At 38.2% G+C, this 15207-nt stretch overlaps 1 protein-coding gene across 3 annotated transcripts in view; it reads left to right on the forward strand.

Annotated features, from left to right (window-relative positions):
- Positions 1-15207, forward strand: part of DCAF5 (DDB1 and CUL4 associated factor 5) — a 67856-nt gene that overhangs the window by 33920 nt on the left and 18729 nt on the right. For all 3 annotated transcript variants that reach the window (XM_004174460.6, XM_030274458.4, XM_072930094.1), the window contains exons 6-7: positions 985-1198; positions 14721-14787. In XM_004174460.6, coding sequence (XP_004174508.3) covers positions 985-1198; positions 14721-14787 — 281 coding nt within the window. The remainder of the gene's footprint in view (positions 1-984; positions 1199-14720; positions 14788-15207) is intronic.

Raw genomic sequence — 15207 nt, forward strand, 5'->3', positions numbered from 1 at the left:
AACAAAAAAAGGGATAAAATGTCTTCCATCTTTGTCTTGCTTTCCATATACACAATCATTTCAAGTACACAGATTGAGCGAAGTCTTTGAAAAGAACAGAAAATCTGTACAAGTTGCATTTAAGGGGTACTTTGATTAACTTTTGGTTCCTTTATGGAACAAATTCAATTTCTGTTACTTTTTTTAAAGAGAGTCTGGAAACTTGTGAACCCTTGGTTTTGTTTTGTGTATGTCAATAAGAATGGATACAAACACTCCAGCTCTGACTATACAGCCTTATATGGGACAAGGAAACCAGCTAATATTGCCACATGAGAGTTTTAGGTAATGTCATGTGATAACATAATTGTCTTGCCTACTTGGCAGTATTTTTAGATGAAGCTAGTTCAAGATTAGCTAAGTGAACTTATTTTAGCATTTCTTGCAATAACATGTTAGTAAGATGTCCTTTTATTTAAGACATCTGGAACTGATTGTGGAGTTTAAACATCCTCTGATGCCCTGTAGAGATATAAATAGAAGCAGAAGAGAGAGAATGGCCAGCCTGTCTACATTTGGAGAAAATGCCATCTGGTGCCAGAGCAAGGGTAAAAAGGCTGCCTGGTTCAAGAACCAGCTAACAAAAAGGGCTGGATGCTGGTAGGGTCAGTCTCAAAGGCAGACACTCCAGAGGTAAAAGGAGAGCCTTTTTAAGGCTAAGTGCTCTGTCCAACTTTGCTCCTATGCAGGAAATGTATTTGTTATTAACAAAACTACTCACAGTCTTTAACTTTTCTCTTCTGAAGACTTTACAAACATAGCCTTTTTATAGCTTGTCATTCAGGTTTCATATTAAGATTTTTCAGGAATTGAAAGCAGAAACTAAATAAGAAAAACTTACAGTTTACTGGGCTTATTTGTTTGAAAAGCCTCAGTAAGATCTGTCTAAGTAGTTGTGTTGGTACATGCAGTCCATGTCATCTATTCCCACTTGTCTTTTCCCAGTTCACTGCTCCGCTATGGTGGGAACCTTTCCCTTCAGAGTGCCATGAGCGTCCGGTTCAACAGCAACGGCACCCAGCTGCTGGCCCTGCGCCGGCGCCTGCCCCCGGTGCTCTACGACATCCACTGCCGCCTGCCCGTCTTCCAGTTTGACAACCAAGGCTACTTCAACTCCTGTACTATGAAGAGCTGCTGTTTTGCAGGTGACCGTGATCAGGTAATAAGCAAGCAATGCTGCCCTGAGTCTCCAGAGTTTCCACGACTGTTTGAGAACACCTTTGTGAGGGTGGCTTTTTTCTGATTCAGCAGATAACACAGGAAGCAGGACGCGTACAGGTTTATTCAGAGCTGTTTTGCAATGTGGGCTCTGAAAGAAGGGAAACACATACCAAAACACATCAGAAGTTCTACCTGCTGTTTGATGTGATCTAATACTTATTTGGAAGATTATATTCAGAAGAAAATATTTGCCATATTTTTAGGTCCAATGAATACAATGTTATCTGTTCATCTACATATGATAAAAAGGCATCTTGCATTTTTTGTTACAGAGTGGCGTAGAGGCAATCCCACAAAATGTAAATATTGTGTATTTATAGAGTTATTAATTCTTATTTCAAATTATAATGTTTCTCTTTTAATTCTTGACTGTTAGATTAGGTAAGATAGGTCTTTGTAGGAAGTGTTCTGTAAGGGGTGATGGCAGGTGGTTAGGAAGGGATAGTCTGTTACTTCCCTGGGGGAGACTCTGTCCCTACTACCAATCACAAAGAAATAGGTCACATGTAAAGTGACTAACAGAAGTTCATATGATTCTAGAGCCAGATATTGTCTTTGGACAGCTGTATTTAATAACCACAGGCACTGTTTAAGGACAAAAGATGTATTTTCAAGCTATGATAGTATCAAACTATGATCTGAAAATTTCCTAACTGTCATCAGCAAAAGTCTTGCAGTCAGAATTTCATCACTAATTCTATTGCTGCTGCTGCAGGAGGCAGAGTTGAGCTTCCTTCAGATTGCAAGTAGGAAATATATTCATGTCACTGAACTTGAGCAGTGTTCCTTAGTTCTGAATATTTTTTGACAAGAGTGTGAAAATGTAATAATGAAACTCATTTAAAACATTTGGGTGTCTTACTATAAAACATGGGAAAACACGTGTTGGTTAAGAAGAAAACCACTGAAAATTTGTGAACTATTATTTAGTTAGCCTAACAATAACACACTTATCCTCTGGAACTCAGTGTAGAGCATAAATTATGTGTATACTCTGACAACATAATTTAGCTTCTCATTTGTTACTAAAGATGTAGAAAAAAGTCTTAGTATATGTTGCTCTGCTTTCTAAGGCATTTTCTTATGGGTATGGTATTATTTTAACAGGACGAGTGTGTCTGTTCTGTATCAGGCTGATGTGATACTTCAGGAGCCTGCATTTAAAAAAAAACTTTATACTCTGTGGCTTGACAGACTTTCTGTTCAGATAAGTAGCAGCACATAATGCTGCTAATGAGTTGGAAATCAGAGCAGAAGACAATTATAGTCTCTCATAAAACTATACGAAACTAATAGAGAAGATGAACTTTTCTATGGAATGTTAGAGAGATGTAGAATTTGACATTTAGACACAAGCTCATACCCATCTTCTAATGGGAAGGAAAAATGATAATGAATTCAGAAAATGCCATTGCATACTTCAAGTCTATGTCTGAAACTGTCCAGTAATGTTCAAATTCAGTGGCTAAGACTGTCAACACCAGGGATAGCCCCTAGGGACTGCCTTTTACAGGGAACCCAGTTCCAGTTGCAGGTGTATCTAGAAAAGAAGGTTGGAGTTGGAACATACTATTAAGATAGACAAGGTGAATAAAAAGAACATTTTTTTTTAGTTTTGCCCTTCTATACAGCAAGTATGCTTTTGTATAATGTATACAAGTCTTCACCCCTGCAAATCAGAATTTATCAAAAGAAGAAATAATTCTATATCCAATTTAATCTGTCTCCAGTTGCCTCTCCTTTTTAATATTGCTGTTCTTAGCCTTTATAAAGAATGTCTTTCATTTGAGATCCATGCAAAGTAAGCTTCACAGAATACCTTGCTTGTATTTCCTCATAAGATCAAAATTTTGTGTGGGCTAAGGCTCATTTGAAGGGACTTATGGATAAGAAAGTTGCTTTCAAATTGTGAGTGGCACTTGTAGTAGAAAGGCTTCTTCAGCAGTTTTTTCACATTGAACCTCTTATTTTCTCTGTCTTTGATTCTTCTTTTCATCTTTATTAAACTGCCAACTTGATATTTTTTTTCTCTTTTAAGCGGTCTTAAATAGTTAGGTTGTACCTTTCTTACTGAGAACGGTAAATTAAAAATGGAGTCTCCTGTGTTCAAAAACTACTATGTGTTGTCTGCACAGGTAGCTTATCTCATAAAGTTGCATTTCTATAATATATTTCAATTCTAATAAGAAAGGATTATCCTTAACTCGCCACTGTTTAGAATGCAATAGCATTGGGAAACAAGTGAACTGCTGAAAGGGGGAGACCTTTCTTGTCCAGCAGAGGTAATTTCACTGGTACCATTTCCTAGCTTGGCACCAGCATTTACGTATTTTCCTGGGTTAATGACTTGTACTGTCACTCAGAGAGCTCTGATAAGCATTTGGATGTGATATAGGGATCAGAAGGTAGATGTGAGATGGAGACATGGCCTCTCAGCCCTGTGAGACTCAGCTCCTCACAGAACTATAGCCTTTGCTAATCTTTCTCTGAAGTTTGTACATAGCAAATGGTTTGCTCACAGGAAGTTTTCTTGTAAATTATGGCCACCAGGGTTTAAAACCCCATAACTGTTAGTTTTGGGTTGCCTTTGGAAATTTGTTTTAATACAGTGGTGAAAATCTACAGTAAAAGTAAATAACACCCTGTTCTATATGGATTGCATTCTGGTATGGCAGAAATGAGCAGATTCTGACCTGCAAGCACACAGCTTAAGAGTTCTCTTGGAGATTGCCCTTATATCTTAAGAAGCCAAATGCTTAAGTTCCCAAATGACCAGAAGTGTTGTTCTTACTTTGACAAAGTGTGTGTGTTAAATTGATGAAATTTCTTTGCAGAAACAAAACACAGACTACTAGTTGGAGAACAGTTTGATTGGTTTTTCTGTTGATGGGGGTTAGACTTTCTAATATTTTCTCAGTATTGTTTTTTTAGTGTTCACAGATTGTGATAGGTGCTTAAAAGGACTTGGAGCCAGAACTCCTGATGTGTCACTCTAGAGGGAAACCTGCTACCAGCAGGCATGCAGTGATTGGTATTACCACCTCATTTTACTGGAGCATCTGAGATGCAAGTAGATTGAAACCTCTTAGCAATAATGATATATCATTATTGCTCTAAGGTACAAAATTCAGGAAGACTTACTTGTTAACTACAATGATTTTTGGGGTTTTTTGTTTGTTTGTTTTTTCTGTTTTTTTTTAAGAACACATTCTGAAATGCTTATGTGAGTTTAAGTTGTTGCAGGTATTATGGGTTGCAGAACAAGCTAAGTGATGGGGATCTTAGAGAATGAACAGCTTTGTTTCTCTTTGTGGCCTTGTAAACTATTATTTGCCTCCAAAAGCGTTATTGTCCTGGTCCTTGTGAGCCTGATTTCAAAGTCAACGAGTAGTGTGTGTACATACATACATATATACATGCATACATACATATATATATACATGAGCATTTTTCCTAGAAATCATGCTTTTCTTGTTTCTTACAACTACCAAAGCTTGAGAAACATTGTTTAGCTGATATTTTATTTGCAGCCATTTAAATTTACCTTTGTGTGCTCTTCTCAGTGAGAGTTTTTTCTTTCATCCTGTCATTGGTGTTATGACCTATTCACATGACACCAATTTTTCTACTTTTTGAGGAAGAGCTCTGATGTTGGTTGATAAACAGGTTCAAAATTATATGGCGTTTGCATTATCCAGGAGCTCACTTGAATCATATAGCTGTGAAAGAGAGGGAAGGTAAAGTAGGCTGGATGGATCAAGCATGACTCTCAGCTTCCCACTGCGTTTGTTGGCTGTAGAAATTTGTGTGAGAACATAATTTATCCTTCCTTCTGGGCATCCAGGTCCAGAATTTTAAAAACAGTTTATTTATACACCCAAGTCCCACTGACTTTGGTATGCACAAGTGTTTGATTATATACAAATGTTAAATGTGTGAGACTCTCTAGTCATGTCACAGTGCTGGGCAAGTTTCTATTCTTCTTGTCAGCATTAGAATTTGGGAAATGTTGATTAAATACTAAGGATTTTTAGTTGCTAGACTGGTATAGAAAATATCTTCTTATATCTGAGGATACAGAAAGTATTGCAGGACTTTAGGTACCCAAGTGTGTTTTTAAGTGTAGGAGCCTCAGGAGCTATAGTGATGGGCAACAGCAAAAAAAAGGCCCAGGAAGAAACCACAAAACACAACCACTCTCCAAACTAAAATAGTCCAAAAGGTTTTCTTGCTCAAGGATTGTTGCCTGTGTCACAATGATGAATGCTATTGGTTCATTCCTGTATTTTCCCTGTGTAGATAATGTGAGGCTCTGTAATGCTTGTGGTTGTAAAATCAACTGCGCATTGCCTGTTTTAAAAAGGCGGGGGTGGGGAGAAATAACTTGTACCCTGTGACTCAAACAAAAAGTGTCTTGACTCTGGCATGCCCTCAGACATTACATCACCACTTAGCCTTTTCTGTTGACATTACACTGGTATAGGAGAGTTTCAGGAATGCACTGCTCACGGTACTGCAAGGCTGCTCAAACTCCCTATAAAGTTACAGCCCTCATTATGTTGAAATTCGTGTTCTGAATAGCCATGGTTAGGGACAAGCCAGCTTTTTGCAGGACAGAATTACTGCATGAATGTAACTCTTCCAAAAACAAGATTAGCTGTATGGGTGCCAGGAGTCTTGTATGGTTGTATATTGCCTTTGTAAAAAAGATAATTTTTCTTCACTGGTGTTCTTTGTGTCATCTAATTTGAAGGTCATTTATCACAGGAAGTAGTGCTTATCAATGTCTAGGTTTAAGAACTAGCAAGAAGAAAGGGAATTATTATTTTAGAGATTATAAGTTTCCTGTGCATGGAAGACTTCCTAATGAATAGTAACTTACTGCAGTCAGCATTTCTTAATATATGAAAAGCATTCAGCGTGCAAATATGTTGCTGTGCTTGGATAAAAAGAAGATCGATGTTTTATTCTGTCTTAAATTTGGTTTCTTCCAAGAATTACTGATGACACTGTATTTTGGTTTTTGCTTTATCTAAATAGCAGTTAAAATTCTAGCTATATGCATAATACATACATATAAAGTCCATTCATGAGATTTATCTAGCAGTGAAATGATTTATTCATTTTCCCCCTTTTTTTTTTGGTAATTGACATTGGGAGGGTCATACTGAAAATGCCTCTTTGGAGTCAAGGTCTCAACAGCAGGAACTATGAGTTTTCTTTAACCATTCTTGTTCTGATTGTCTCTTCTCCCATTCCTGGTGCATCCTGCCAGCCCCATTTCCTGTCTCCTTTTTTTGAGTTCCTATAAGCCCTTCGGGGAGGATTTTAAACATGAAATTAAATTCTGGTGGAGTGGAACTCAGACTCAGGAGACTTCAAATTTTGCAGGCTTTGTGTTCCTCATAGTACATCATGGGAAACCTGTAGTTAGTAGCACCTCTCATATGCTCAGATAAACTTATTGATTTCTTTGTAATGTAATAGAAATATTTCCCCTGCCACAGAAATCCTCAGTAAGGATTTTTAAGTTGCTTTTGTTCATTAATAAAATTCCTGTTTTGGCCTTTCTGCATTACAAAAAGGCAGCTGTAAAAATGTTGATGGATTATTCTCAATGACGCTTCTGTAAGCATTTGAAACTCAGAGTTGGCTGCTTGTAAGATTAGGGATTTAGGGAGTGGGAATACAAATTTTTGGCTTTGAAATTTATATACTAGAAGCAATTTGTGTTTCTCCAGTCTGCTGTGTCTCACAGCTTTCCTTTTTCCAGTTCATGAGATAGGCATGCTTCTACTGAGGAACAAAGCTTCTGTTGTTAAAAAGCCTTTTAGACTCACCTGTTTGATTCTCCGGCTGAGATGGAAAACTTTAGAGTTCTTTTTTGTGCCAGTTTCAGCCTCTTGAAAAACAGTCTCAAGGAGTACAGGGTAGTATGTAAAGAGTACAGGCTGTCCTGGCTGGTGTAAAAAAAGATGTCTGTTTTCACAGTGTTATGAGCCCTCTTTGAATTTGTTAAGTATTGAAAAAAAAACCAAACCATAATTTGCGCCCCAAAATTTATTATAAAGTAGAAGTGAAAAGGTTGTGTGTGTAGATACCTTGTAGGTAAACTCTTTTCTTAGCTGTAAGTTTTCCAAAACACATCTCAGAGAGAGCTTCCTCAGTTATGTCTCCTCTTACTTTAAGTTTTTTCTTTGAAAGACAGGAATAAGAGGTTAGGAGCTTGCACAGGTGACTGCTCATTATTTTGTCATCTCCTGGTTAACTGCAGTGGAGAGAAGAATCTCTAGTGGGTTACAGTGAGAGCTGCTACAAGGAGGCAGCCACTGTGACTGAGGTTGCAGTTTGAGGTACCAACAAGGCAGTGTGCCCTTCAGGGGACAGTGTACTTCCCTTGGGCTGTGCTGGCACCCATCTGACCCTGTAGGATCTGTCTGAAATACATAAATGACAATACTATATTGAATGACTCATGAGAATTTGTGTGAGGTTTTACTGCTGTAGCTACAGAATCAGACCACTGCTGTTAGAGGTTCCAATGATAGCAGAAGACGTGGGGGTAGGAACAGACCTGCTAAGGAAGTCAGCCAGTGATGATTATAGCAGTCTTTCAAGCTACACTCGATGAGAATTCTATACTAAAAACCTAGATTCATCAACACCTAGATTCATCAACATAAAAGTACCAGCCTGACGGATCAGGAATTGCAAAGAAATGGAAATACTTGACTTGTTGACTGTTGTCCTTAATTGTTTTGCCTTGTTGTTTCCATGCTTATTTGTTTGTTGATGCTTTTGGAATAGGAGAACATCTTTTCCTCCTCCATAGTTGTGTCCCTACCTTGTTTCCTATCTGGTTAGTAGATACTCTAACAATAAAGATTAATTGAAAGTAAATTAGTGGGTTTTCTACCTGCAGAAAATGCAAATAACATGAAACTATGGTCAAATTGTAAATTATCAGTCATTTTTTAAAATGGAAAAATAGCAGGAGAAGCTTTTTTACATGAGATGTGTAGAGCAGTCTTGACACCACAAAAGGTCTAGAAGCAGCTATAAAAAATTTTGTTTGTGTTCTGCCAAATACTTCTCATACAAAATGTAACATATAACAAGACTGATGTTCATGGTTGTGGTTTTATATACATATATTTATATATACATACATACAAATCGCACACAAATATACATGTATGTATGAGGGCAGCTTTCTTACACTTTGCTTCTTTTTGTTTATAGCTTGCTTATCGCCCTTGAAATAGCTCCATGAGAAGCAGATTGTCATGTTCACCCTGGGATTTTTTTGGGTTCAACCCTTTGGGGTTTCCTGATGTTTAGTTAGTAGGATGTATCTATGGTACTCCTTTGTTTTCAGTGGCTACTTACAGGGTGTCTCCTGAATGTGTGACAGCTGCTCATTTGTAATAGATTATTTCTGTGCAGTCCGTAATTCTGGAATCTTCAACTTCTTTATTAAATTTGAAATTGGCTGTTAGGCTTAGACATTCTTGGAGACAGAAAGCTGTCACAAAGAACAAAATAGCATAAGCCTGTTTACTTAGGAAACCTTTCCTCCTTGGATAAATACACAGTTTTTATATTCTTCATGTAAGTGGAATTCCTTTTCCACAGCTGATTGCTGGGAATTCCAGTCTCTTTTGGACAAACAATATTTTTCAGACTTCAGTGATGCTTCATGTCAAGCTGTGTTTTCCTCAAAGCTTATCAGTGCATATGCCACCACAGAAGTGATGTGCGAGTCTTGAGGAATTCAGACTTGAGCCTAGCAGACTGCCCCAAACCTTTATCATAGGAAAAGAACCAAAAGTCTACACCCCACCAATTTATTATGCTGTGTTACAGGTAAAATAGAGGGGCTGTACATCCTGTCTCTTAAAGGACAGATGCAAAGCACCTGCCTGTTTCAGATTTGGATGCCTCTGTGCTTCTTCCCCAGCATGTGGGTTTTACACTACTTGACGAACCTAAGGGACGGCTCACTAAAACCCTGAGAAAAATTCTGTCTGCTCTGATCTTTTCTGCACCGAGTTTCATTGGCCCCTCTGAAGAAAGGGCAGACATGCCCAAGTCAGTGGGAATTGAGATTTAAGAAGTGCAGTCTATTTCAAAGCTGTAAACAGCAGAATGAAATTCGAGTCTGACAAGCATTTTCCTGCTAGTAACTTAGCAGTACTTACTTTTAAAATGGTTATAATTTCAGTGCCTTTATTTGTTGTTTGTGCCTGCATTTATAATTATATGGTGATGGTGCTTTTTGATTTGTGCATTTAAGACAGGCTCCTATATTCTTCTTGTTCTCCCCTGCATTAGTAGGACCATTCAAGAGACTTGCTGATACTTTTGAAAACATGATCCATGTCTGCTAGTCCTTTATCTATGGCCAAAAGTTCAGAAATCTATCTGATATAGGACATTTTATGGGAGCAGGAAATGTGGATATTAGAGACTAAAATAAGATGCAATTTAGACAAAATTTTATTGAAATAATCCATATTTAGTAGCACCTGAGGAAATGTAGCTTGTGGGATTTTGAAAGCTTTCAAACTGGCAGTGCTATGAACAAAAAGTAAATTCCCTAGAGTGGTAGTACTCTGTGAAATGCAATGCTAATGCTACTGTTACTAGACTACAGAAGCAGATTAGATCTTCATTTATTTATATCGATTGCTGTAATTTCCTTAGGGAGAGAGAAAATGAGAAGAGTTGCAGTGGAGTGAGTGGGGAGTGCTAGTCCAATGTAATTCTTTTGGATTCCTGATGGTGGTTCATTTTAAGCATTCTATGTGTACTTGAAGCTCAGACTGAATTGGTGTTTTCTCCCGGGGCAGACTCTAACCATGCCTGAGAGTTTTCTTCCTTCTAAGGCAAACTTCTGAATCAGCAGCTCATAGTCATCTGGAAGCCTTTTCCTGTCATAGTTGCTAACAGCTAGGCATAGAAGCTGACTCTGTCCTTCCAAAAAAAATCCAGTTTTAACAGCAAGTATTTCTATGTCTAATCTTGTGCTTGTGTGAATATTGTAAACGTTGATTTCTGAAGTCCTGGTCAGATACAGCAGCAAAAGACAGACAATGAAATGGGTGGGTTTAATATTGAGCTGTTTGCCCCCCTCCCCCGCCATCTGAGCTCCTCATACCGGGTCTGGTTTGATTCCTAACTTAGCACTGCAGTGGTTCTTGAGGTTATGTTCAGCTTGAGTTTGTCTTTGGTGGGGAGGGTGGAAGGAGGACAGTGCTTGATGTCTTAGCTATTTAGTTGTCTCTCTGAATGCACATGTCTTTGCCTTCCCCTGACTCGCCTCTGTGATTTGATTATCTGGGCTTTTGTTCCTTAAGTGAGTGAATAGAAGGTACTCTGCTAGGAATCTATTCCCTCAGGACCAAAAATCCTTATTCACAATTAAAGTGGAGCCTAACCACATGCAGGACGACATTCTTTCATCTACCCTTCCTCAAGCCCTTCTATTTTTTTCCTTTCTGTTCCTTCATTTTTAAGAAATCTACTCCATTCTCTCAGGATTTGAGCCTTATTAACTACAGTTTGGTGAACTTAATAGTAATTATTTCGTTTTCTAGTAACAGGGACTGATTTAGTTTTCTTAATCCTTATTCTACAAACATGAACTAGTGCAGTGAACTATTCGTTTATTGTTATATTTAATGAATATATTAAAGAAAAATGTTCACAAATGGTCCTGTAAATGTCTTAGTAACATCAGTCCAGCTGTGCTCTCTAGAGGCCGTAGGTCCTGATTGTCTTGTGCAGAGACTACTAACTGGAATGGAGGATTGTTTTCCAAATGTCATGCAAGGGATATCAGGCATGGTCTGACTTTGGCAACTTCAGTGTCCACCCTTGAAGCTTCATGTGGCACATTGTTCTTGCAATGGCTGCAGTCATGATATTCTTCTGGCAATCTCTTGGTCTTGACTAGAAAAGCTGCTTTCTACTTTTCAGACCCATGTCCCCTAATCTTACAGAAAAAGACAAAAGGAATGCATTTGGGAATTCAATGCTGTGTTGTGAGAACAGCAGCAAAACATGTATCCCCAAGGTATCCTGACAGGAAAAGAGAGTGGAAAACAGTGCTGGCTGCTACAGTGGTGGCAGTGTAATGGCAGACATACAAAATACTTGGATATGTTGTGGAATATGATCCATTTCTGGTGATTATTGGCAGACCTAACCATCAAAATAAAATTTAATTTTATATAAAATTCACAACTCACAGCACATTGCTTACAACATCAAACTTGTGTACATGACTTTATCAGTTAATGCTTTTGGCATTTACTAATGGCTGTTTTGTGTCAAGATTAAAGCCATAAGTAGTTTTTCGGCTCAGATCCCGAGCTGAGCTTGTTCTGTGGCTGGACATAATTGCATTGCAGATGTTTAATTCATTCCTACTTGTTTTCTCTTAATTCACTCCAGAATACTTTAGCCAAATGTTGTAGACAGGTAGAAGAATTGTAAAAGAAAGGCCCCTTTTTTTTTTCTTTTAGGACTTTAGGACTTTCATTTTTTTGATACAAATATACAAGACATCTCTGCTGCTAGACTTAGAGGAACAACAAAAAATTAGGAGAACTAAAAAAAACAACCCACCTCTCAAAACCATTTTATATTCAAAAACATTTGGGAAAAAGAAGTTCTGGGAGATATGACTTTAAATATGCAGTTGAACAAGATCACCACCACTTAAGCAAAGCCTCCTAGTAGAGAGGTTAAAGGAAGCCATGTAATACTGCTGAAACAGAACAAAGTAAACTACTACAGGAGTTAAAACAAGGGTTTAATTGAGAACACATCCATAAACAAAAATACATCCTTGTTACCACTTGTGTACATCCAGGGGTGCAATCACTGCACCCCATGCAGGTCACAGGCCTTCAGCTGCAGCAGCCCTCTTGTGCACTCTCTGTCCAACGTGATAGTATCACCCTTGTACTGGGGGACTCAAGCCAGACACGATACCTGAGGTGTGGCTTCAAAAATGCCAGATAAGGGGGGGGAATTGCTTACCTTGACCTCCTGTTTACACTCTTGACAGTGCATCAAGTTGCTGTTACTACACATCACTGCAAGGGCACTCTAAATTTTTCTATCTCCAAAGGGGAAAAAAACCCAAAACCAAAAAGGCAGTATACTGGGGTCAATGGTCTTTGCAGATAGTATATTGCTTTGTGGGCAGTGACACATGAGATTTCCTGCACAATTGATCATGTGATCATGGAGTCTTACAGGACACACAGTGTTCTCTGCAAATAATTTTGGAAGCAGATTTGAAGGGTATCACAGACACTCTATTCCCGGCATGTACATAACATTTTTTTTCTGTTCTATGTGCCTATGCAGGCTATCTGAAATCTGTCACTTTGGGGCCCTATCATTGTTAGTTTATGATATGAGAGGAAAAAAAAGAAAAAGAAAAAAGAAAAGAAAAAAAGACACGGTCATAAATTCAAGATACTGAGGTGTTTTATTTAAAAGTCTGGTTTTAGTCATGTGTCCTTGGCAAACTAGTTGCTACTTCAACAGCACAATTTGGTAAAAAATAGTAACAATTGGCAACATCTCTATACAAATGAGACTTTTTTTTCCATACAGTATTTCTTTAACAAAACATATTAGAGGTTCTTTCTTTCTAATTGCTGGGATGTTTCCTATATAAGCCCTAATCCTTGGAGTTTTGGCACAGTGGCTCAGCCTGCTGTGGGCTAGCATTTATGAGCAGCCAAATGAAAGGGGAAGCACATATTCCTGGCACCATCAGATCAGTTTGGAAGGTAAATTGCCTAAGTGCTTGAACATGTTGGCTTGTAGAAATAATTTCTGGCTTGGAAAGTATGGGTTTATGAGTTTCTGAACTAGTGTGCACAAGCTTTTAAAGGAGCTTTTGTTTGATCAGTGCTTCTTACCTGTCAGAAAATGAGCAGAATTGCATTCATAAGTGCTTACTCACATCCTGCATTCTCAAACATGAGGGTAAAAAGAATGGTTGAATTATGATAGCAGGAAACCAGAGAGGAGATTTTAGTGGTTCATTATTGCATTTTTGTGATAGGAAACATCCAAACACTGCACTAATGTAATTGGCATTGCAAACAGAATATATGCAAATTGATAACCATTTTTTCTGTGATAGTGTATATTTTTTGTTTATTTGCTTCTGAGTTCTGTGTTTGTCCAGAACTTGTCTCCTCACTGCTTGGTGTTACTTTGCCTGATGGTTTTATGTTTCCCAGGAGAATGAAAGGCAGAAACCAGTTATATTTGAGCCAAGCGAAACAGAATTTGTCTCTCATCGAAGGTTAGAAGAGGGACAAACTGGGTCCATTTCTTTATTTTTCTCCCTTTCCCCTTACCTAATAATAATAATAAAATGAAAAACCCAGCTTCTTGGCTGTATTGCTTAAACTGCAGCCTAACATTAGTGGACGGATAGAGAATTATTTACACTGTCTAGAGCAGTATAACTGAAATTTGACTCTGCCATTGGTTCTGCTACATGCCATCTAATCTCTAATTTGGGAGAGAAATAAACTGTACTCCCTGTCATTTACTGGAGAATAAGTATTTGGAGGCAAGGCACAGTTTGTGGCCTCCTGGAGCTGAGAGGCGTAAGCTTTTTGCCACGTTAAATGTCACCTGTCATTCCAGTGCCTGCCTGTAGTATATTAAGCAACTTTAAATTGCATATTGCCTGAAGTTCTGCACAATAAAGACATTATTTATCATTTGTGTACTGCTGGAAAAGGGCATCTCTTCAGAGTAACTATGACCAGGAAAAAATAAATAGTGTGATAAATGAGGGGGGGGGTGGGGGGACGGGGGTGGCCACAGCTTTAAACCATTTGAGACTTGCTGACAGTGAATGTTTAGCTTTGTTATTTGTTTGGTGTTCAAGATTATTCTCAGTGACTGACTTTTGATGGTCTTGGTAGACATGTCTGGCCTGATGAGTAATGGACATTCTTGTGTGTAATGGACATGGCAGCTCTCTTCCTAGGTATGTCTTTGATGGAGTTTTCCTTGGTAGTTCAAGAAAGGAGAAAAAAACTATGAAAGGCTTCAACATCAAAAAAATACCAGAGTTGCAGGCTGAAAAATAGGAGTGTGATCTAGACTTAGACATGCTTATATTAAAGCCAACCAAAATTCATAGCCTTACTTAGCAAAGCAAACGTACACTTTGGGCAGTAGGTATTATACGTATTAAGTATGCTTTTCAATTTTGGTCCCTTTATGCAGGCAACATTTTTGTGCTGGTATTTCATCCCCATTTAAATGTAAACTGATCAGTGAAGTGCAAAGAATGATGCAAATGATTCTTTTTTATCATTTTTTGTTTGGAGGAAGTAGATCAATAGTAAAATAGCATAAAAAAGCAATGATACTTTGTTGTAAACTGCTTTTATTTTTATTCTTAACAGTACATCCTTTCGGGCTCTGATGACTTCAATTTGTATATGTGGAGGATTCCTCCAGATCCAGAAGCAGGTAAGTGTTATTATTTTAGATGGGGAAGGAAGAGTAGGGGGCAGGTGTCTGACAAATACTAGACCAGTATTTTTTAAAAATTGCGGTTCTCACACTGTGAATCTAGAGCAACTCTGAGGAAAGCTGGATAGGGAGAGTTTACAAATACCTGATTCAATGCCTGGATAACAGTGGTCAATGCCATTTGAATGTTTTATCATAATGATTTTCTATTTTTTCCCCTTCCCATGTAGTGATTATGCCTCCCATAATAAAGCTTGCAGCATAAAATGGTGCTGGGTTCACAGGGCGCTCCTTGCAGCTCCAGTGCATTGACCACTTTTCCCCTCTGAGTCCTCCCTGATTTCCAGTGCAGAGGAATTATACTTTCTTACTTTCTGGGTGGAGGAGCACTATCAGCTGGTGGAAAGGGCCACTTTT

The sequence above is a fragment of the Taeniopygia guttata genome, chromosome 5, assembly GCF_048771995.1.
Source record: "Taeniopygia guttata chromosome 5, bTaeGut7.mat, whole genome shotgun sequence".
In the NCBI taxonomy this organism is placed as follows: domain Eukaryota; kingdom Metazoa; phylum Chordata; class Aves; order Passeriformes; family Estrildidae; genus Taeniopygia; species Taeniopygia guttata.